Source organism: Trichoderma breve, assembly GCF_028502605.1.
Source record: "Trichoderma breve strain T069 chromosome 7 map unlocalized scaffold00008, whole genome shotgun sequence".
NCBI classification, from domain to species: Eukaryota; Fungi; Ascomycota; class Sordariomycetes; order Hypocreales; family Hypocreaceae; genus Trichoderma; species Trichoderma breve.
The window spans coordinates 1,035,848-1,060,483 of NW_026611594.1; the positions used below are offsets into that span (position 1 = coordinate 1,035,848).

The 24,636-nt window shown below is 51.3% G+C and overlaps 3 protein-coding genes across 3 annotated transcripts; 1 reads left to right on the forward strand and 2 right to left on the reverse strand.

Moving 5' to 3' along the window:
- Window positions 1-2,257: 2,257 nt before the first annotated feature.
- T069G_11426 (uncharacterized protein) lies at window positions 2,258-5,330 on the forward strand (the record flags this gene model as incomplete). Its single annotated transcript, XM_056178631.1, has 2 exons — window positions 2,258-5,133; window positions 5,207-5,330. 2 exons carry the CDS (start codon window positions 2,258-2,260, stop codon window positions 5,328-5,330), a joined length of 3,000 nt encoding a protein of 999 aa, XP_056023505.1.
- Window positions 5,331-6,965: 1,635 nt separating this feature from the next.
- T069G_11427 (chitin synthase III catalytic subunit domain-containing protein) lies at window positions 6,966-8,038 on the reverse strand (the record flags this gene model as incomplete). The annotated part of the gene is made up of 2 exons (XM_056178632.1): window positions 6,966-7,154; window positions 7,226-8,038. The coding sequence occupies 2 exons, from the start codon at window positions 8,036-8,038 to the stop codon at window positions 6,966-6,968; spliced, it is 1,002 nt and encodes a 333-aa protein (XP_056023506.1).
- Window positions 8,039-10,501: 2,463 nt separating this feature from the next.
- T069G_11428 (cyclin domain-containing protein) lies at window positions 10,502-12,919 on the reverse strand (the record flags this gene model as incomplete). The annotated part of the gene is made up of 6 exons (XM_056178633.1): window positions 10,502-11,245; window positions 11,291-11,826; window positions 11,925-11,988; window positions 12,043-12,210; window positions 12,317-12,377; window positions 12,441-12,919. 6 exons carry the CDS (start codon window positions 12,917-12,919, stop codon window positions 10,502-10,504), a joined length of 2,052 nt encoding a protein of 683 aa, XP_056023507.1.
- Between the last annotated feature and the right edge of the window lie 11,717 nt (window positions 12,920-24,636).

Here is a 24,636-nt window from a genome sequence, read left to right on the forward strand (position 1 = left end):
CGTCCACTGAAATCAAGTACTTGTACTGTACGGCCAGTTGAGTTCGCCGTCCACACAAGGGACATACCCGGACCCGGACCAACAAAGTACGTACCCGCTCTGGGCTGGGCTGGTCCTTTTTTTCCTTTTTCCTCAGTCCGGGCTGTTGTCGTTAATATTTTATTACCTATCAGATTAAACTGCATTGGATTCATTTTCGAAACCACATTACGAGTACATACTGTACTATTTCCTCTGCAGTGACTAGCTTCCACATCAAATCAAATTGTTTATTAATTTCTGGCCCTGTATTTGTTTTCGCTGCATTATTCAGCGGAAATTCCGTATCGATTCTCTTCGTTCTCGCTCTGCTCTCCCCCCCAATCCAATCCAGTCCATCCTGATCCCAATCCTCCCGTCCTGTAAATCCCACCTATCAATCAGCTGTTGGCAGGTGACAAGAAGCGCAACACGTTCCGCATCCTATCTGCCATTGCCCCGTAAGTGCGTTCGTTTTGTTTGCTCTGCTTTGTTTTCTTTTTTCCGTCCTCTTTTGGATCCTCCTATCGCGTTGGCCTTTGCGCATCCTTGCCTCTGCATCTTCTTTTCACTCACTTGCATCACCCCATATTCGGCCATATTTCCTTCTTCCCTCCTTTCCTCTCTCTGTCTCTTTTCCCTCACCTCACCTCTTCTTTTTACTATTCACTTCACTTCATCTACTATTCCTTTCGTCTGTCTCTCCTACAGACAAACAAACAAATAAAATCCTCCGAACCCCCTTGCAGCGATACAACGCCCTTCTTCTCCAGCTTTCTTCCTTCGCTCCTTTGCGCTTACTCTAACGCCCAGCCCAGCCCGCGACACTCCCAGTTTTCCGCTCTGAATCGGACTTTTTGCTTTTGGGCCCAGACTAGGTCAGCAAGCTTAGTATCCAGACGATATATAAAACCTCAGTGGAGCCGGATTCCTCGACAGCCGGCTGGATCGACTCTGATCAGTAATACGAGATATGAAAACCACCCGCCAGGTTAGTAGACTGCACTGCTCTCCCGTTTCGTCCATGCGGCTATGCCATGGGGTCTTTGTTCTCGATGCGGCTGGTGCCTTGTGCCTGTGCCTGTGCGAGCATCGTATCCTCCGTTAATCAACCCGTCTCCCGCATCTCGCTCGGCACACACAGCCGGCTCATGGGGGGTTCGGCCGTTTTCTTTTCTGATCTGACTCTGACATTGGCCTCTTGTCTTGCCTTGCCTTGTCTTGTCTTTGGATCCTTCCTGTCATGCCCCTTACCCTGTCTATGTCTCTTGTCTCTCTGCCCTGCTGCTGCATCTGCGTCTGAGATGCATTGACTCTTGGCTCTCTCTCCCGCTCAGTCCACACCACAACCTTTCCCCTGTCCCTTGTTCAACACCATTCCATCGACTGTCCTTCTCCTTCTCCTTCTATTCTCGTACGTGTTTACGTGGACTGTACGTGTACGTACTCGTACACCAAGTTTCTAAGCGGGTTGTTCTCACATCTCACAAACCCTGGCCTGGCCTTTGCATCTCCACATGCATCGCCTCGGTTTAACTCAACTCACCTCCCCTTTGATATTCCTCTCTCTATACACCCCCTAACTGCACCCCGGACTCTTGTTCGACTATTTGTCTGGTGACTAACCATGATGACTAGGCGTAGCTTTCGCTGCCAAAATCAATCCACACCCCTCCCCACCTTGGTCCGCTTGGTCCTGGACTGAAGTCAAACAACTTATAGCCAAGCATCGCCACATGCGACACCCACGCGCCCTGCTTGTATGATTCCTTCCACTGCCACGATTCTCGCATTGTCATCGCCATTGATTGTCATGGTCTAGACCGTCTGAAACAACAAGAGCCGCCGGCTGCTACAAAGCACATCATAGAGTCGAGATCCACGGGAGACTATGGTTGAGCCTCCCTTACATCACTCGGGGACTAAGACGATAAGAACAAGACTCTACTGCAGGCTGGCTGTAGCGCGCTGAGTCGCCGCTTTTTTCATTCTCATACTTGATTTACATTGGTTACCAGGACCGCCCTTTTCTGCGTTGAAAGAAACAGAGCCGGACGGGGACCAAAGAAGCCGATTTTCATAATTCCAATCTACCTATACCGATCCGGCACTACGACGGTTTGCTTGCTTCGCACCCCATCATTTCAAGCACCTGCTTCTTTCCTTTCATCGACAGCACACACAACAGTTTTGCTAGGGAGAGAAACACGGAAAACTCAAAACAATCAAAGCAAGGAGCATGGACGAGGCGTCCACGTGGGAGCACCTCCCTGCCCACGAGCACAAGTTCGTCTGGGACGAGGCCGAGGGTAAATTCTGGAGAGACTTTAACGCCAAGCAAGAGGCTCAGCATTCTGAAAAAGAGCGAGAGTACCAGCTGGCCCTGACAGACGCAAAGGTCGAGCTGGGCAAACTGGATGGAAAGCGCAATGAGCTGAGCAAGGTCCGCGAGAGGCTGGCCCTGGAGCTGAGCCAAGTCGACAAGGAGCTGGCCGCCGTCGTCACCGAATGCGATGGAAGGACCGAGATTATACTTGCCATTGAGCGAAAATATCGCCATGAGGAGCAGGACTTTCTGCAGCAGAGGGAAAAGGTCACCGAGACCATGATTCGCTGGTTTCAAGAAAAGCGAGATGCTGCAGCCAAAGCTCGAGCTGAGTCTGGAGACGATCAAGCCATCCCTAAAACCGCCGACGCCCCTCGAGAAACCACCGACAGCGATGCCACCGAGATGGAAGGAGTGGAATACTGGAACGATCTGCCGCAGCGGCCTGCCGTAGTCACCCGAAATGTAGCGGCAAAGACGCCCATCACCCCCATCGTGCCATCGTCCTCGTTCAAGGGCCTTTTACAGGAGCCAGTCGAGGCTCTTGTTGACCTCGTCGACGCCGACGGCCGAGTCATCGGGCCCATCAACAAGACGGAGCCGTGGAACCAATGGGTCAAGGCCATCCTGGGCTTGCCTATAAAACGTCCTGTCAAGATACGCCGCGGACGCAAGTTCACCACTGACCACCTCGCTGGCATCTACGAGCACACAGAAGCAAAGGGTGTCAAGTGGCTTTCCTGCATGATCCAAGCCATTGGTGAGGTCCAGGCCCAGCGGTGCATCTCCTGCGACAAGAACCAAGGCGCCTTTGACGACTGCATCATCATTGGCGGACCGCTTTTTCAAAAGTGTGGCAACTGTGAGTGGAATCGCCAGGGCTGCCATGGAGCGGCTCTGCGGAGGGACCGCGGACTGGGAGAATCCCCTGTTGCAGACGAAGAAGTCTCTTCTGAGGGGACCCCTCGAGAAGATGAACAAGCCTCAAAGGACATGACCAATGGGGATAGTTCCTCAAGGCAGGCGGTAAACGGAGCCGCTGAGGAGACGAACTCTCCACCGCCACCACCACTACGAGAAGACGGCGATACTAAAAGGGGTATATTAACAGATACACCCCGGGAGCCTGCAGAAGAGGCAGAGGTTGACCAGGCGGTTGCTGATCGAGACAATAGCCAAGGGCGGGATATAGAACAGCAGATGCAAACCAGAAAACAGCTGGCTACGGAGGAGGCGCTCGCCGTAGCGGCTGGTGTTGCTGAAGCAGTCAGCGCCAGATCTATGCACAGCGACGAAGTGAAGCCCACAGTATCAGAGAGGCGAGGTTTGCCTACTAGCCGGCCGGCTTTTTACCAAACAGAGCAGCTCTTGACCCCCAAGGATCGGCCAGAGTCTCGAGCATACCCCTTTAGCACGGGATTCACGCCAGCAAACGTTCCGAGCCGGCCATCGTCCCAAGATCTCAACACCCCTACACCGCGTTCGATGGAGGCTTCACCTCAGCCATCAGATAATGTAGACGAGCCAGATCTACCCAAAATCACTCGCGAAACCCTCTCTCTAAGACATAACGGCAAGGTGTATACTCATCCAGAAATCATAGAGGGCGTACCCCTGGAGAAGATTGACCCAAGCCACCCATACTGGGATCCTAAGTGGCCCGATATCAGAGCCTTAATCGAGACACCGCTAAATCAGTGGCGGGAGAAGCACCAGCAGGCCATGGAATCAAAGGACAAGGGCGTAGACAAGGCTTCTACCAGATTCCAGCTGGGACGACAAGTCAATCGTGGCTTGAAAATCCTCGAGTTCTTGGATGAGGGCGAGATTAGCCCTTACCAGCTCCTGAGTAAGAAATACACCACGTCTGGCAAGGGGAGCATTACTTCGTACGATACCCTGTTCCGCCTGTGCGAGACGCTGAGCGAGCTGGCAAAATACGGGCTCGACATTCATCCCCTGGAGTGGATGCGCCAGCGTCTGCATGAGTTGTGGGTTGAGCAGGGCGCTGCTTTCAACGTGTCTAGAATCATTCATAATTTTTACAACGATCCTAAACTGGCCGCACTGCGGACCAAGTCTGGGTTCAAAAACATTGGCCGGCCATCAGGCGTCAAGGCGAGCCGTCGCGGTGGTGCCGCATCCAACGATGCCCCCCATTCACAATCCCAGCAGAAACGAAAGAGCATCTATTCTAATTCCGGGGCACCTGGAGACAATGATAGGTCGTCTACGGATTTAACATCCGAGGGCGGCAACGACGGCGCGATGATGGCGTCCGAATCTCCAACTTCAGGAGGTCCCATCACCAAGCGTGCCAGAACCCTGTCTCCATCCATTCGACCGTATAGAACACTCGTCGAAGACACTGAGGACTATACCGATACGGATCTCTGGAGCGGCGCACCCATTACGCAAAACGATTTTCGAGTGGACCAGATCAAAACGCGGCTGTACACGAGCTCGCCCCGGGTGACGCAGTACTTGCAGTGGATGAAAGAGGGCCGAATCCTTCAGCACCAGATTCTGAAGGAGGGACATCCCGTGAGATGGGGAAGGATCAGGGAGCCCATCAACTTTGACGTGCGGCTGGATGACTTGGTTGACGTTGTTTGGAATCGGAGGGTGCTCAAGGCGCATTTGATTATGAGTGAGCGCAGCATGCAGGTTGCGTCACGGGATGGACGGCCTAGGGGAGATGTGCTTGTGTCGTTTAGGCGGGAGAGGACGCTCAAGAGGTTGATTCGGGTCCTTGAGAGGATGGGAATTAGGACCATTGAGGGATCTCAGTAAGTCGTTATCCTCTACTATTCTCTTTTTTGAGTTTGAAAAATCATGATACTAATGGTGTTGGTGTTATAGAGAGGAGTTGCAGCATCGCTGGGCAGTCATGCAGTCGGAGCAGCTATCGGAGAGAGATGAGGAGATTGCGGGCGACGAACACAGGAGACCGGCTTCTTCGTCTAAGCTGCCAGTTGCCTATTAGTTTCGGGCGCATCTTCTGGATCATCTCATGATCTCATTTGAGTCTTTTTCTTCTAAGGAGCTGCGGGCGTCTTGGCGGTCTTTTGTCTTTTGAGGCTGTCGGTCGGTCTTGGTGTTGACTCATCTTTTCTTTTCAATTTTCATCGTAATGAATTTTATGGGAGGTTGAATAATGCCTCTTGAAATCTGGACGAAAGGCATATTTTGTCTTTTTTTTTTTTCTATTTCTTTTGTTCTTTTCTTTAGGGGGTGCTTTTTTCCCGCGTTAGGAGATGACTTATAGATACCCAGTGGGAAAACAATCGGTAGCCTTTCTTTTTTCTCTGTTACATATTTTGTCTCGATCTTCCTGGTATATGGTCTTATGTCTTTAGTTTTTCCCATCCTTGGAGGTTTAGCCTTGGGATTGGATTCTGGGGGACATGTGCTGGTCTTTAGGAATAAGCTATTCATCATTCAGGATGGGTGGACAGCTTTGGCTCATGGTTTTGGTACTTTGACGTTAGGGATTGTGCGGCGCTTATTTCCTAAGCTGGCTATAAATGATGCTGTTTCTTGTTGTCTATCCAATCTCTTTTCGCGTACGGCTTCTTCAACGAGCCTGGGGTTTGGCAGGGAAGAGTGTTGATAAAGGGGGTGGTTGTATATAGAGCTTTTGGGGTGGGATGAATATATTAGAAGATTTCTTGCGGCTTTGAGATGTCGAATGACTATTCGTGATGATTTTTTGTGTTGCTGTCTGTGATGGTGCTGTTTGTGCTGTTGCTGGAGGTTGTTACGGTTGTATGTTGTATGGTGTTGCTCTGTGTGATGTACGATGTTGCTCTGTGTGATGTGACATGTCCAACTCGATTTCACATTAACCATACCTTGTCTAATTTCTTAACCAGTGCCATATCCAACTCCCTAATCGATGCCATGTCCTATTCAGAACATTCTTACATTAACCGATTCTATTCTCAGTTCCCTAATAGATGCCATGTTCAACTCGATTCATGTTGACCAGTTCCATGTCCAACGCAATTCATATTAGCCGATTCCATGCTCAACTTCCTACCAGATCCCTAACCGATCCCATGTCCAGCTTAACTACCATTAACCTGCCACATAACACTCTACAAAAGTAACCAGATACAACTATAATCAATCATCCCTTATAATACCATCATCAACAGAACTCTACCCTCCCTCATCGAGTAACCGCCCAACACAAGATTCACGCTGACAAGCCCATCATTTAACAGACAACCAGTTGTTGTGTACTACGGTATTCATTGATTTATATATATACGGTACCTAAAACACACAATGTGTATCATATATACCGATTTCATCCTCCACTCTACACCCAGCCAACATATTAAAGTACACTCCATCTCACTGAACGGTCCATCTGTTAACAGCCCGTCAGGAATCACACTCCCTCGTCATAACGCCGTGCCATGTCAATCCCAAAGAATAAATAAAACGAAGTAAAAAAGAACCATAAAGCGTAAAATCCCATCCGAGATATCGAACGGTGGTAAAAAGGGTGATTTCTCGCCGTGGGATTCACCAGCCCCATTAAAGCATTCGTTCGTAAAAAAGTAATAACTATAAAATAACAATCAAATCAAACGCAGGAGCTGCAAACAACTTAGTGCCGAGATGAGTAGCGGTTCGTCGGCGAGTAAGGCATATCGTAGCCGCTGGACTGGGCATAAGGATCATCGGCGTAGGCGGTTCCACGACGTTCATCTTCTCCGAGGAGTTCCTTGACTTCCCAGTTGTTCATGCGAGTGCCGACAGAAAACTCGAGATCTTCCTTGGTGATGGAATCCCAGTACTGAGAAGCGAGTTAGCAACACGACACATGATACATACATAGGCTCGTGAAATGGTGGCACGTCTTCTTACCTTGTAGACCATCATGACGGCCAGCAGATTACAAATCGTAGCAAAGAACAGGCCGTCCAAGTAGTGGCTCACGGCAACACAAATCTTGGAGCTGAAAGCATAGAGAATGACCTGGCCGGCGACAAAGAAGAAAATGCCAAAGGCAATGTCACCCAGCGGCCACCTGTCTTGCAGCGTTCTGACGACAAGCAGGATCTGCATGCCAACGTAGACAAAGAGCTCAATGGCGTTGAGCAGGTACAAGACGACAAACAGACCGATAGTGTTGGTCGGACCGATACCCGCCCATCCCTTGAAAGTGGCCAGCGAGACGAGGAAGGAAATGGCAAAGGCAACGACAGAGCAGAGCCACAGCATCCACACCGACAGCGGCGTTCCATCCTCGTACAGCTGAAAGCCCACAAACCCATTGACCAGCAGACACGTCACGACAGCACTTGTCAAGCCATTCTGCACGCTCGAAAAGTACGGAAACGGCCCGCTGCCCGCAGGCACGACACCAGCATCGACAACAAGCGAGATGAAGGTGAGCAGCATGTAGAGGTAGAAAAAAGTCAGAATCTCCTTGCGGCCGACGGCGGTGAACTTGGAGCGCACGTGCAGGATCATGATGACGGTCATGACGAGGGCGCCGATGTGGGCGAAGGAGGCGGCGCCCTCGAAGATGATTGTGTTGGCCACCTCGATGTTGCGCGCGTAGCAGCTGGGCTCGATGCCGACGCGGCCAGACGACGACAGGACGGGGCCGACGGAGGCGCACAGCGGCAGCGGCGTGTGCTCGCAGATGGACGTGAAGTCGCCAAAGCCAGACATGATGGCGGTGTTGTTTTGTTGAGAAGCGATTCGAGTTCGGTGAGGGTATCGTCGGGGGGTTGGTGTCGTTTCGTTCGATGTTGTCGTAACAAGGTATTCGCAAGCGCGCGAGAATAAACAAAAACAAACGAGCGTCGTCAAAAGCTCAGCAACAACCTCCTATCATCCGTCTTTTGTTTCCCAAGCTAACCCTTCAAAAAGCGCAGCCTTCCTTTCGATGCGACACAAAACTCCCAAACAAAAACAAAGAATATGCCACTTTTTCCGAGATCCCTCCCCCACGAAAGTAAACGAGCGTCAGGTAAAACGATTGACCGGGGGAAAAAAAAAGGAGAAAAGAAAAGAAACGCAGTCGCTTGATCTATGCGAATCCCTCAAAAATCGTGTTATTTCGGTTTTCGATGGTGTTTGAAGTCGAGCAGATTCCGGATACGAGGCCGCTGGGCGAGGAGTTGCGAGGCGCAAGAATCAAATGGGAAGAAGGGCGCAAAAAGAGAGAGAAGAAAGTCGGGGGGGGGATTATGGGGGACCCACCAAGAGGGAAGGTGACTTGCGTGAATACGGGGAAACGGTCATCTTTGCAAAGTATCTTTTTTTTTTCTATACGAGATACTGTAGTGCGCATGATGGATGGATGAAGCAAAATGGGTGAAGAGAAACACAATTCCAGAAACACAGAGTAGCAACAGATTATTATCACCTTATTCAGATAAACAACAGATCGGACTCAATGCAGGCCCATCAATGCATACATACAGCTATGTTGTGCATTGTCTCCATTAATTACTCCCTTGATGCAATTCTATCGTACTACTAAATCCATCCATCCGCACAGTGGAGTCACCCGTCAGATCACCAAGGAAACAAAGCCATTCACCTGCTTATTACCACGATTACTATTGGATCACCACTCACAAACATCAACAATAAACACATACTACTGCATACAATGCGCAATCTCAAGCACAAGAATAAATCAACATCAACACATCTGATGCATTATAATTAAATAAATCATCCAACAAGCCCCTCCGCCGTGTCAGATTATAATACTACTAGGTACTTAGCAGTTCACCCCTCAAATCAATCCCCATCCAGCATACACTGTACATACACACAAACACGTACCCTGCAGCAACATCAAACAATAAATAAATATGAACATCTTCACTCTCTCCCTCAGCATTCAAAGCAACCCCTTGAAATGAACCAAATGGATTCACATGCCCTTTTTCACCCTACCAACGATATTCTACATCTCCCACCAACGTAATTTCACTAATCCATCCCTTGACATCATGCCTGTGCAGTCAGTATATCCATTCGTTGGAAATAGTCCAAGACAGGAATCACATCAACTCATCACCAACACTCACATTCACATTCACACTCACACTCACAAATCCATCAAATCACATCACATCCCTTCACAGAAAAACAACACTTTACACGATATCAGACACACAGCATCATCAAGACAAATGGCCCTTAAACACAGCCATCTCATTCACATTATTCATCTCTTCCATCTTTATAAAGCATTGCCAAAACAACACCTACCCACACACATCTATAACCCATCCATCCGATTCACTCCACAAGATGCTCAAAAAAAAGTAAAATAAACGATCAAAATCATAAACCAGGCAACATCATAAATGCCCGCTCTCGTTGTTCTTGTTCTCCCCACGCCTAACCCGTGGATAGTAGGTATCTCGAATAAAAAAAACAGAAAAAAAAACCAGATTTAAAAAAAGGGGGGAGGCTGAAATTGTCCGTGTGTAATACACACAAAATCAGATGGTGTCCCGTTGCCCCCATTCCAGCCATCCTCGGGCCAACCGTAGTCATGTCATCTCCCTTCTCCCTGTAACCATGCCGATGCTCCTTCATGCATATTAATGAATAAAATAGCTTGATTAAAAAAAAAAAGACACATGTGAAAATGGAATAAAAAGGTGATGAAAAAAAAGGCGGGCATAAAGGCATAAACCACAAAATGAAATCAACTCCAGATGAAATGCATCTGAAGAGATGTGACAGGCGTTTCCCCCCTATACCTCTTCGACCAGTGTGTACCATTTCTTCGTTTGTTGGACGGGAGTCATAAAAGCCGTCCAAAACCCAATCCCTAATGCCGGTTCCCTTAACCAACGCCCCAAAGCCATGCAAATCCATGTGCTGCATCCTGATGATGAGCAAAAGCTAAAGAGAAAAAAAAAATGAGAATGATAAAAATAGCAAAAGTAAAAGAGTAAGGCAATGTAAAATGAAAACACTAAAAGTACAAATGTGGACAACCCCAGAAAGTGAGAGAGAGGAAAAAAAAAAAAAATACAAGGATGCTGAGACACTCTGCCGAGCAGAAAATGTCTTGAACCATCCTGCTCATGGAGCAAAAGCGGTGCAGATGTGGTTCCCATCCACTGACCAACCGCCGCAAAGGGAACATTGCAACCACGTCTAGGGTGCATACGGCACTTGCGGTGCGTGTTGCGAGAGGGACTGCTGGCCCCTGTTGTACACTATAAACTCGGGCACCACTCCCGTGCGCAAGTCGTTTCGCCGACCAAGAGGCTGGTAATGCATGTGCGTGGGCGGGACGGGCACCGCGAGGTGATACTGATCCAGCGATGCCGACGGCGGCGGGTAGAGCAGCCTGTTGACGTGGCGGATGGGCTTGTAGGGACTGGCCCGCTGCTGCAGGTAGACGCTGGGCGAGTGCGAGATGGGCGTCAGGGCAATGGGCGTATGCATTCCCGAGGCGGCTCCAAACAGGGGCTCCGCCATTGGCGACGACGTATAGGCAGAGGCGAGGCTCACCGGCGTGTGCTGGTGCTTGCTGGGCGTGGTGTAGGCGATCGGCGGGTGGTTCTGCGGTGCTGTGCTGGGGAATCCAGTGGCGGAGACACTCGTAGTCGATGCCGGGAGGGTCGGTGGGTGGTAGGCTTCGTATTGTACAGGTAGAGGCGCAGCCGATGATTGGTATGGCTGATAGACGCTGGACATGGCACGCATGCCGGTCTGCAGAGGCGGCAGAGAGACCATGTTCTGGTTGGCGTAGGGCGACTGGGGGGTGTAGCCGGTTGCCGGAGTGTAGCTGGCTGCTGCGCCCTGGGTAGCAGATGGTGACGTATATCCAGCCGCCAGCGGTGAAGTCGTAGTCGTTGTCGATACCGTCGGCGCCGCTGTCGGGAAAGCAACCGGCTGGGAGGTTTGAGGCTGCGTTGTGACAATGGTGAGGTGCGGCACGGGAAGCCTGCCCGACTCCGGGGCGGCCTTGGGCCAGGGCGCTCCGCTCATGGGAGCTCTGCGCATAATTCGTTTGGCTGGGTGATCGATGGGTTCCACGTCGGGACTGCGCTTTCGACAAACGGGCAGAGTCATGGACGGCCGAGCAGCCAGGGGCGAGACGGGGTTGGCGTGGTACATGGCCCAGTTCTGAGCGTGTCTCGAAACAGGGGGCGAGTATGTCGTCACGGCGGCGGGAGCGAATGCTGCATCGGCAGATGGTAGCATGACCGTCGAGGTGGGCGAGACGAGGGGAGAGTGGAAGCTCCTGGCAGAGGGAGAGACGGCCAAGGGGGATGCTGGAACTCGGAGCGCCTGCTCGTAGTAGTCGCGGAAGCACGCCAACTTGGTCAACCAATCCTCCCACTCGTCCTTGGAGGCAAGGAGGTTGTATCGCATGTTGCTCAGAAACTCGACTTCCATGACGTGAATCTCGCCGACGCTGAAGCACGACACCTCGGCCCACGTCTTGTTGGTGTAGGTGTTGTCGTCGAGGACTGCAGGAGAGGCACATTGTTAGCTGTTTGCTTTGCTTACTTGCGTCATGTCCCCCTGCAAGGACAGATGGAGACATGGAGAAAGAGGGAAACCATACATTTGTTACCGAGCATGAGGGCCACCGTGAGCAATCGATACTCGCTGCCCTCTCGGCCCTTGATCTGCGGTGTCGACAGCTTGAGTCTGTAGATGAAGAGCAGCGCGAGCAGAATCACGTTCTGTGTAACCTGGGTGGTCGACAGCACGTTGTAGACCCATTTGCGGAACTGCTCGTTTGGCTTGGCTAGCTGGGCCAGGCGAGTGGTGAGCATGTTTGGCCGTGATCGAATCGTCTCTGCTTTCTTGAGGTGGTCAATGGATTCAAACCAAAAGAGGCACGTCATCTGGGGGAAGATCAAGTTAGCTATCAAAGCCCAAAAGAAGATGGCCAAACAACGAAAAAAACAGTAGAGCTCAGGAAGTTGCTTGGAATTGCTGGTTTCGACGAACCTGGGCTGCAAAATCTGCCAAGCTGCCGCCGTTGGAGCTGATGCATCTCGGGATCTGGAGACTGTGGTAGATCAACGTCTCAGGGCTCCTCCTCGATGATATGGCATCCTTGGCGGAAACCGACGAAGCTGGCGTCGCCGATTTGGTAGAGCGATCCGAGGGAGTGCCGTGAAGAGTCGCAGTGCGTGACTGCGAGGTGGAACTCTGGGCGGTTTGGCTCTGCTGGGTGGGATATCGGTAGTACTGCGCAGCGGCATTCCTGGCATCGTGGGAGGCAACGGCTGCTGAAGTCGAGGTCCTGGGGTGGGCAATTGACGAGGCGTAGGATCGCAGAGCGTGGCTGTCGTATGCAGCCGGCGCCTGCTGGTACGTGGTGCTCATCTCGTCGACTGGAGGCGTCCTCAAGCCCAGGTGAAGTCGGTGGTGAGGACGATGCTGATGTTGATGCTGAGGATGAGGATGATGCTGGAGATGGCGGTGCGCAACGTCGTGGTAGGAGAGCAGCTTGGACAGGTGAGGCAGTCGTCGAGAGTCGAAGGAGCTTGACGGTGACAAGGGCAGCTGGACAAGATGCGACGTCGAGGGCGCGGCCTTGACAGACATGGGGGAAGCACCTATGACGAGGTGAAAGGGCTTTTTGAAGGTGGTGAGATTTTGCTGGCGGGCAGTGAACAAGCGTCACTGCGTTTGTTTACAGGCGGGGGAAAAGGAATGGCTGAGGAGAAGAGAAAAGGAAAAAGGAAGAGAGAAAAAAGCCCTCACGGAAGGCCTCTGCGCTGGAAAGATGAAGGATTGTGGGATTGTGGGAAGTAAGTACGGAAAGGTGAGGCCAAGATGAAAAGGTGGACAGGAGCCGAGTTAAGTCAAAAGTCATGTACTTGATGTAGGTACCTCCATGCTCCAGTAGCAACGAGTGGAGGTTTTGGGTGTAAGTGTAAGTGTGAGTGCAAGTGCAGTGAGTGAACAGTGGAGGTACTAGGACCTAGAGGAAGAGGGTGTGGGTACCAAGCATTGGCTGCAGGCGCGGGCAGCCGGCGAGTACAGGTACAAGTACATGCGATACGTACATGGGATACGATACACGCAGCTGGCTGGGACCCCGGATTTATTTTGGTGGTGCGCTAGCGGTGGCTTTTGTGAGAGTTGAGTACATTTGATGGAGAGTCTCTGCAAGCTTCGTTAGCATGAAAAAGGCAATCAAGGCACTGAACTGAACTGGGCTGGCACTGGCACTGGCACTGGCACTAGACGGAGCCGGACCAGGCAAGGAACGCTTGCTGACATGCATCCCTAGCATCCAATCCATCCCATGGGGGACCGGCACAACTGAAGGCCGCTGAGGTTGACGCTGTTGAAATGAGAAGGGGGGCGTGTGTGGTGTGTTGTGTTGTGTTGCTGGTGTTTCCAGGAGAGGGAGAGCGTTTATTCATACATGTATGTACATTCATTCGTTGGTTCGTTTGCTCAAAGTGAACACCACATCAGGCTTGAAAAGGACAAAAAGCGCCTACATACAGTACAGTACATTACATAGATATTGAAATAAAAACGCGCCCGGAAGGGGAGGGTAGAGGGGGGGCAAAAGGCAAAGGGCGACGAACAAACGAACGACTTCAACATATGGACATTGTATGTAAACGGCAAAGTTTCGCTTTCGGCGGTCCTCGTACTACTACTAGCCCAGGTGAATCCCAATCCCATCCAATCCCAGAGTTCGATCAACATGATTACGAAAAATGCAACAACCACCGCTCGCTGGGATCTCCTCTCTTTTTTTTTTTTTCGTGGCTGCTCCCCGAAAAAGAACTGGACTTGTCGTGAATGAACTTGAACTTGATCCCAGCCCGCCATCATGGAACCCAAACCAGACCCAATCAATGGATGGCAATTGGCTCCAGCTTGGCTGCACTGGCACGCTCACGCGGAAGCTGGTACCTGCGCCGGGCGGTACCCACGCCGCGCAGGCATCACGCGGTGCGCGCAAGGTACCTCGGGGCCGTGGGTACATTTGGGTTTGGTCCAGCGGCGCTACGCAGGTGCTAAGGTGACGCCTTTTTTTGCCTGGGTCTGGTTGTGTCTGGGTCCTTGGGAGAGTCCACTTTCACTTGGTACCTCTTAAGAAAACGGAGCACAGTACATTTTGCAGGGAGCGTCACCGAGGGCGAAAACAGCCCAGTCTTGGAGCCGTTGGGAGGGGAAGGGGGCCCTTTCTTTTCCCCATGTTCTTTTTTATTTTTCTCGCATCTGAATCTGTGCTTGGACGGTGCCGATAGTACTTGATTTGTATGGATCATATACGAGTGGCGCTGCGGACACGACGCATGAGACAGGCGCCATTGCATTACGGGGGAGGATACGAGTCTGTTGGACGGAGCTGGTAGCGGTACAGTACAGATCTATTACTTGTACTTTTGGGGGATCAATACATACCTCCATGCAAATGTACTCGTACCCATCACGTTGAGGCTCCCCCTGTATGTGTTTAAACCACACCAAGTCCAAGTTCGCCCATCCATCCAATCCACCCAGTTGGTGCTCAAACGGCGCTGGATGGATGGATCCCTGTCGGTGCGTCGAGATATTAATATGCTTGAGGATAGGATGGGTGCCTCACCTCACCACTTGTGTGCGTGCATGCACAGGTACGGGAATAGCAGGTATGGATAGAGTAACGCTTGAAGTATCAGTACAGCTCCAGATGTCAACAGCAAAACGACTCGAGTCACTTCTACTGTAGCGCCTCAATAGCAGCGCCGTGGCTCGTCTGAATTCATGGACGCTTCCACCCTCAAAGTCATTTGATGTTCCAGGCTGAGCCCATCAAATGGATGTACTTTTCACTACGAGCCGCCACACAGGTAGCTCCAGCCCGGCGTGTACCTTTTTGCGGGGTTCCTCTGACAGTCTGCCAACCTGCCGCCAGCACCGACGGCCAAGGTACCGTGCCGCCTGGCTGTACTCGTACCGGCACCGGCACCAGCACCAGCACTGTACCGTGATAGAAGCGCGACAGTGCTTGTACCTGCTGAGCTGGGAGGGTCACGCCGACGGTGGGCAGCAAGTTTCCATGTCCCCTGCAGCAGGCCAGAACCAGACCAAGACCAAGACCAGACCAGGGACCGTTTTCAAGGGAATCCCGCACCCCTTCCAGCGCTGGCCTCTAGCGGGCGAGGAGCCCATGGAGCCACATCCCTGCTGAGCCCAGCTGACACAGCGCCTGGAACTGGAACTGGAACCGGAACACCCGCTCGCTGTGCTCTCAATCATCAACGCTCATCAATGTCAATCAATTTGATTCAACTTCCTTTTCGCCGCAAAAGGAGAACAAAGAGGGGGCGACCCTTTTATTTTGGGGGCGTTTTATGCGCCAGTTCTTGTCCCCATATCTACAGTATATCGAAGCCTTTTGCCCTTGATAGTGTCCAGGTCCTCAAATGCTTAATAGTGGCACCCCGGGCGACCCCCTGCAAAGCCCACAGGACAGGCGCTTCAATATCACAGAGCCGAAGCGTGTTCTGGTCTGGTCTGGTGCTAAACCGCGAAGTGCCATGCCACGGGGATGAGCAATACGGACGGACATGCTCTGGAGACTTGGATGGAGACTTTAGAAAATGCAAGGCAGCTAGTGCCAAGTTTGCAGGCCACACGGCATGGGGACAAAGAGACAAAGAGGCGACACGGGTTTTCTTGTCTCGGTGGACGATTTGATTCGCATTGCGTCGCTCTGACCGAGGTCATTCATCATTTCTGCTGCGCCCGAAAATAGGGAGATGACGGCGTCTAAAATCATGGAATTGCGTAATGTGAATAATGAAAATAATCAATAACATAACAAAGAAAAACGAGTAAGAGTCTGAAAAAAAGGGCGGCGTCGCCGGAGGGGGAACTTTCTTTCTTTTTTTTGCCTCACAAAAATTGGAAGTGTCATCAAATCTACTTTGCCAATCTGCAAAGTTCGAGCTGCTGCTGCTAGTCCCCTCGATGTATTTCGCTTTTCCGGGCCTAATAAGCTAACGCACTCAAAAGTGTCCATTTCGCCGCTTTTCGATAGGCCAGGCGCGAGAAAAGAAAAAAAAAAGGCTGCAAACACGGTCCTGGATCCCCCGGCTTGGCCCATTTTCGTACGGCACGCGCAAGGGCCCAGACAAAGAGGAGGAGGAAAGAAGGCGAAAAATGAAGAGAATAGTCGCGAAAATAAAAAAGGGTCCATGTGTTAGCGAGGTGTCAACTGCGTCGTCCAATGTCCAATACTTTATTCACGATTGCGGGTGTTACAGCTATTACAGCTATCTACATACACTTGCATTAATGGCATCACAGTAAAGCTGTACAGTGATTTATCCAGTAGCACAGTTGGCGAATACATGTACTCTTGGATAATACGATACTGCCGTTGGCCAACAGAAAAAGAAGCAATGCCGGAAACAAACACCAGCAAACAATCAACGACACTCGGGGTCTCGTATGTACTTGCAGCTCCACTTGGCAATGGCCTCGCTTGCTACTAAGCAACGGGCTCAGGTCGTGTTCCGCGCCTCCATCCGATGGGCCAAAAGAACCTAGGACGGATGACGGCTGTGCAAGCATCATCAATATCGTACTGTACTCGTACATGGCCATGCCAGCAATGCCTAAAACGAGAACTGCTCGTCTAGAATAAATGATGCCCATCTAGATCTAGCTCCAGTCCTTTACAAGGCACCATCGCGAAAAACAAAAAAAAGCTTCGTGGGCCACTTACAGCGTCTCCGCGGCTTGGCTTGGCTTGAATCACGAGGCTCTGACCGGCCACTGCACTGCACTGCACTGCACTGTACCGTACAGGACAAGTCAGTCTACTGCCTACTCGTACACGCACAGGCAGACAAGCATGCGTGATACCCACTCGTCTGGATGGATGACTTTTGAAATCGATCCCCCGATCCGCGTCAGCCAGCCCCTGCGTGGAGCGGATACAAAAGCATAGCGCCAGGGCTTGCGGTTTGCTGATGACATGGACCAAGACCAAGAGGTAGCTGTAGCTGTAGCCTTGCATCGTGTGAGAGGGTACCTTTATTGTTTGCTCTATCTTTCATTGCAAGATTCATTCGACCTTACATTCATAATGCTCCTGTACAAAGTTGTACGACTGTATAACGAGCACTTTCAAAGACACGGCAGCAAATGCTACTGCGTGGACTACACAGTAGCTTTTCTCATATCTCAAGGTTAAGTGCTCGCATGCAACGACGGCTAGCCCAAGACTGTTCCGAAAAGGGACGGCGATGCTACAAGGTGCTAGGGGGGGCCAAACCAGTAGCGCTGAATGAGACATTGAACCAAAAAAGAAGACGAAGAAAGAAGAAAGACGTTTTGAATCAAACAGGAGCCAGGCCAGGGCATCATCTTCTCTCTTTCCCCCCTTCTGCACGCATGCACGGGAGAGACACGCCCCCCTTCATATCAGCCTACTGCAGTCCTTGTATAAGTTCTGTGCCTGTTTACATGAGTGCAACTTTGGCACATGAAAGTTAGCCTCAACGTATCTTTCGTGCTTTTCCTTTTTCCCTCCGTGTTTCTTATTTCTTTTCTTTTTCGCTCACTATTGCTGCTGCTGTATATCCTCTCGTGCAATAGAATGCCGGGCTCACACCCCTTGTGCTTGGGCTTTGTATTCCCTTTCTTTTCTTCCCCCCACCCCTCCCCCCCTTGGAACCTTGTGAAGAAGGCGGGAAGAGCTGAAAAGGGCCGCGTACCGTGCATGTCATTGGATTTGATTGGAGGAAGGGGGGCGGAAAGAGGCCTACACAGAGAAGAGACGGACAGCGTCTGGTTTTGTACATATCATTTGATTGCATTCGTTTCTTTTCTAGACGATGCCGGATTTCACGTCACTAAATAATTAACACGCTAAGCAAGGCGACAAATGTGCGTACTTGTACGATATTGAAGTAGCATGAGGATTAGCAGTGTCGAAACTCATGCATGTCTCAGGTCCTCTCTGGCCTTCCATGTTAGCCACAGTGGCCGGGCCTGTACATGTACCTACTAGCCGGATTACCATCATCCAACTAGATGTCTAATAATAGCCGCCATGGACGAAGAACCTTGAAGATAATATCTCTTGGCTTTTCTTCCCTTTCTTTTTCCTTCCTTTTTCGAGGGAGAGAGCGGAAAGGCAAGGTACATGCTCCTACAGTAGAACTTAGTCCCAGAGCCGCCGCATACCAGATGCCATCGTATCCGATTCGCATCCATGGTTGAATATCTGGAGCCTGGGGGGATCCATCTGATCCACATCAGTCAGTCGCCCGTTGGGTCTTCCTGCGCGGACTCTAGACCCAGCCGACGGCATGCACCTGTCTGAATGCGACCAAAACCCATTACGCTAAGGCACCCGCAATGAAATGGACTATCAGTTAAACCTTTTCGTATGAGTACTTGGCACGAGAAAACAAGCAGCTCATCATAACTCGCTCGTACTAAATAGCTGGTTATATCACCGAGTACGAGTACATACGACGGTGATGTGTAAATCACTGCACCAGGCAGGCATGGTCCAGGCCCACCAAGTGCGGCGCCGTGGTATCAAAAAGGAAGACGGAAAAGCCTGCTTTAGGTTTGTCTGGTCTGGCTGGTGCTGGTCCACCTGGAGATGATACACTCATATCTCTCGTCTCCATCGCAACAGGGCCTGGGATGATCAGCGGGAAAAACGCAGGAGAAGATGCAAATGGACTACGTCAAAGACTTCGTTTATTACCCCCCCTTGACTCACACACACACGCAGACACATGCACGCCCCTCTCAGTGCTCTCGCTCGTCCATGTAACTTGATATGGGGAACGCGCGCCCATCATTTTTTTTTTTTCTTTCTTCTGAATGCGACAAGAAGGACGGTACAGGTACATGTACGATGCTGGATGTATGCATGGCGTCTTGCGTAAGACATTTTTGGGGGAGATACTGGGCCTCCCCCCGTTGTAAGAAAAATAGAAAAAAATAAACCGTTTTATTTAGCGGCACAACGAATCAGACTGCGCCCTTTTGGGGTGAATAAGAGAGGGGGAAGGAGAAATAAGAGACAAAAAAAGAGACATCGGCCCTTGTTCGTGTACACAGGGCTGGTACATGTTAAAAAACTACTGGTATTGGAATCGAACAAGGGGGGGAGCCCTGAAGCAAGGCGAGGGAAGAATCTCGCATTACGGCAGAAGCCAGACGAAGCGGGAAATGGCACTATTACTGCCCTGTCCCGAGTTCAAAGCCAAGCAGGTTAATAGACGAAGAGGCGTGGCAATTTGCGGCGTCGTATGTGATAGTGCGTTTTTTTAAGCTGTCTGGTGCCTTTTGTAACAGAAAACAGCACATTACTGTACGAGTACTGTAGCATCGACCGCTCGTTTATGGCATGTATTCAGCAGATTGCATGCAACTCAGATGCGCGAGCGTGGGGGGGCCAGAAGCAGGGGAGATTGAAAAGGGTTAAGAGAAGGCGTCACATCTTATTTTTTGCCTCTGCTTCGCTCATATGATACGTGTACGAGTACGCTTCTGCTCGTAAGTACGGGAGGTATTATCCCCAACTAAAGTATAAATGATACGGTGGGCGAGGCGAGTGCTGCAAGACGCAACGGTGGGAGAAGGTACATGCATCATGTATGGGTTATCTGTATATGTGCGTGTGTGCGAGTGTGTGTGAATTCAGGCCGTCAGGTGGCTTCTATTGCCGGCATGCTTTATTTCGCTTCACCTTTGCGTCGTCGACATGTAATTCTTACCCCGTACTGTACAGTAGATGTGACATCTACTAAGCTGGCGACAAGGGCATATACTTACAAGACAAGGTCAGGTAGACAGACAGACAAAACTGCATTTTGCATTCCGCCTTCTTCGAAAATACCAAGTGGCATGGCTTGCGGCAGCAGCCTCTTTCAGACAAGACGACAAAACTCCCCTTTGAAGTCCTAGCAGGGGTCCTTTATTGGCTGCCAGGCCCTGATCCAGGCAGGTTCCCGCAAATCGTCCCAGCCGGCGGACCAGGGGGATCCTCTAAACCATCAAAACGTGGTCTGGAACTGAATTGCCTTTTTTTGCTTTGCTTTGCTTTTACCCGCTTCATGCTTTTTAGATCAGTCTCCGTTGTTAGGGTAATGGGCAAGCAGGGCAGTTTCATTCCTTTGCAATGCCGAGCGTGATGTGTGTGGACTTGTACTCATACTTCTTCTCCCTCTCTTCAAGGATCTAAAGCGTAATCTCGCTGATTACCGAAAACTAGCCGTCTTTCTGGCCTAGATGTTGCCGTTGGAAAGAGAAAGGGTAGCGTGTTTCGTGTGCAAATGAAAATGGAACACGGATGCCATGTCTCGGCCCGTTGGGGAGATGCAAAGCTGGATATGCCAGAAGCATATGTGGGAGGTTGCCTGCACTACGGGAGCACCTTGCTTTACCTTGCCAACCTAATACCTAGTAGGGAGCAATCGTGTGCTAAGATGCTTTGAAGCGAGGAATGAATGCCAATCAATAACCAGGGCGCCATGTCTCATAGTTTCAACGCCGAGCGTGTTCCGTATCAAGCGCAGAATAGCAACCAACAGCCACCAGGACTGTGTACAGGTGGCCCTGCGCACGACGCCAAGGTGGACAGGCCGTGCCCCCAAAAAGGTCATTGCTTGTCCCGGGCATGGGCATAGAGTAGCATCCAAAGGCTATACGGAGCACAAGGCGTCATGCTGCTGACCAGGTTTCCGGGCGCAGGTGTTAACAGCAACGTCCGGCCATAGCTGAAGCTGATGGTGCCAAGCTCTCCCGGGGTGGGAATGACTTTGTGTATAAGCCGCTTGCGAATTAGAGACGGGTGTCATGACTTGGACGAAATCTTGACGCCGGCCTCAGAGACATCCTGAGTGCACCACCAACGTTCCATCAAGACAAGATGACTTGATCGCTAATAAAAGAAGAAAACATATCATCAACGAATTTCCTGTTGTCAGTAACAAAACCCCGTTCGCTAAATACTTTTTTAGTCACCAAGCTACTATTCGATCAAGCAAGTCTCCCTCAGACACCCAATCACAGCCCAAAACGCACCGAGGAGGGGGGCGTGCGAGGCGGCTGCTTGAAGACGGCGACTTGCTGTGGGTGTGCGAGGTACGAGTACATCGGAGGATAGCAGAAAGCAGAGGCTCAACGTCAGCCATGTTCGGCCGTGTTGCGGAATCGGGAGTACCAGTGCCCGTAAAAAGAAAAACGCGTGAGCAGTGGCTGGCTGTTGAGTGATGCATGAATGAGAATGGGCATTGATTGCCATCGTGGGTAGCGTATGATCCGAAGAGTAGATGCGGCTTGCTAAGGTGCGGTCACAGTGTGACGCCCAGCGCCCCCAGCCTCAGCCGTTTGTGTGCCTTTTTACACCCAGCTTATTAGCTTCAAGTCATCAACCGTGAGTGCTAAATCAGCCGGTCCACAGCCAACAAAAGCCCAATAAAAACAACCGAAAGGCGGCCTGATCCCTTCATGTTCGTTCTCGTCAGGCGCAGCGGGATGGCCTAGGCGAGGGCGTATGATTCTCTCAAGGCTCGCCCTGTACGACGACTCGTGCTGAAAAGCCATGATTGTGAGGCGGCGTCACTCGTCCCCTTGTCTGCTTATGAACAGGGAAAATGCTTGGCTCTGATGGAGTGGCTCCGATTGCGTGAATCGCTCGGTGGCGGCGTGCGTCAATGTCTCATACGGGCATCCACCAAAGAAAAGAAGCCAAAACAAATTTTGCGCAAGGACGAAATTCGGCAAAGGCAAGAGGGGGAGGAGAAAAAAGGAAGTTTTCGTGGCTCGGCGGCAGCCATCCAATTCCAGCCAGCCATTATTACCGAGAGATGGTTGTTCAGGTGGCCCCAAGCATCGAATCACAGGCACAAAGAGGGCCGGTCCACTAATGCTGCTCCATACCTCTCCGGCCTACCTGGTCAGAGGAGGGAAAATCAACAAATAATGGGCAATAGCGTGTGCCGGCTTCTCACGACATACATCGAGAGTACAGCACTGTGTGGAGTCCCGGAGAGCAGGTTGTTTGCATTGTTCTTGTTCGAGTCCGACGGTAACAGGCGTCCGTCCGCTGAGGCGAAAAGACGACGCTTCCGGTTGCATTCACTCGTCCAAGACGGCGTCAGAAAGCGGAGTGGAGATGGATAGTCCAGGAGTTCCTTTTCCTGTCCGAGGCCCTGCTGTTGGACCTCAACCTGGCACAAGCAGAGAGCGGCGCTAAAGATAGTTTTGTTTGCCTTTTGCCTTGGCGCAAGACGCGGAGGCCAATATTTGCCTTGGTAGCATTCGGATCAACTCATTCAGTGCTCGGCCGTGATGATGGAATCCTTGCCCACTCAGCACATCCGACGCCAGCACCGGATGGATCCCCCTGATGGCTAGACTCAGCCGTGTTTAAAGAGGCTGCATGTTGTGGTGAATCCTGTGATGGCCGTTGAGAACCTTGGCCCGTAGCCGAGGGCCTTGGGCAGGACAGTATGAGTAGAGTAGTGGCCGGGGAGGGATTAGCCGCGCCTGGAATTGCACTTCTTTGTCTTAGGTTTCCAAGGCTGAGTACTCACTCGTGCTCGTAAGTGAGCATCACAAGCCGCATCTTGTCTGTGCCATAACTCGTATGGCTTGGTGGCAGCAGCTTGTTTCAAAGCGACCCAACGGCCTGTTGCAACTGCTCAAGTTTCGGGCTCCTCGGCTGTGACCTCGGCGACACGCATGCTGCGTTGACTCTTTCTTCTTCGCTTGTGATTTTGATGCCTAGCCCCCTTGTGCTCTAACCTTGACACCAGACGCTTGTTAGCACCTTGCATTCGGCGTTCCACAATCACGGGAAGCCTGAGTAATACAGACCTCAGGCTTGGTATCCGTATACTAGATGGTGTACTGTAGCACTGCACTGCACTGCACTGCACGTACGGAGACTCCATCTCCATACTCCATACTCCATACCAATGTACTCTACTTGCTGCACTCCGTAGCCGTACGTCCGCACGCACATTAACTCGAGTTAGTCCAGTGGAATGCTCTGCACGATGGCCACCGGCCCACCTCGAAACTAGCTGTTCTGCGGCCGTGTGATTGGACGATCATTGTCGATTTTGCAGTCGGTCATGGCTAGTGTTGGTGTGAGAGAGAAGAGGAGACCTGGAGTCATATTGTTCGCCATCCATATCTTATCAGTTGTAGGCGAGTGTTTTTGGTGTTTGTTTTAGAGGTACCTCACTATATCGCTATCGCACTGCTAGAGATCAAGTACACGGATACCTCTGTCGGTTCGCAACCTGAGCATCCAGGCATCCAGGAATAGGTACAAACAGACCGCCCAGATCGACAAAACACAATACAATATAATTCAACACGAACCTATCGTACTCGTACAGAATCAGTAAGCCCCAACCATGTTTCTCTCACGATATGATATCAATGCATATTCGTCATCACGATTCTCCTCATCCCAGCATCTGTCGCGCACAGGACCCAAAAGCGGGCCGGGGCTCCATCGTCAATCAGCCTCGATCCTTCTGGCGTCAAGCTAGAGGCGCTCGACGGAGCACCCATGGCTCTCGTACGACTGCCAGCATTTCTGTACTGTATCAACAAGGTGCTGGGCGATACGGAGTACAGGGAACAGACAGGGACAGGTTCGAGATAGATATGCTGCTGGATAGGACACTGCGAAGAATGCCCGTTGCAAGCCGTCTCCGATTCGAGCTGGTAATGAGATAATACGGCATGCCATGCCACTCACTCACTCGGTTGCCTTGCCACACTTTACTAATCCCGTCGAAACAGGTACGAGTACTCGTACTCACACTTGTGCCCTTGTTGCTCTCCCTCTCGCGCATTGGCCGTCAGTGTCAGGCGACAGTGTGACGCCCTTGTCCTCATCCCACCACCCGATCCAACATTAATCTACTTTTACGGAGTACTTGCACGCCTTCAAAGCTTCAAAGGGAAAAGGCCTTGTCGAACAACCCGAACCCACTCCACGGCCCAGCAGCTGCTTGTTAGTTGATCGCTGGCCTATCCTAGGCGACGCCACGAAAACTGACTTGGACGCCCCAAGACAAATGGTCGGCCGCAGCAGACATGTACGAGTACTCGTTACCGTACCGTTCCGGGGGCCACGACGGTCCATGCACACCACACATCATCAGGTGCGTCGAAGCGCTTGTGTGTACTTTGCACCACTAGCTAGCACCAGCAAAGGTCATGGCATCACTCGGCGCCTGGCTCTGCTTCCAGGTATGACAAGGGCCATCACTTTCTGTTTGGGCGGTGCCGTCACTCACCTCCTGAGCTGC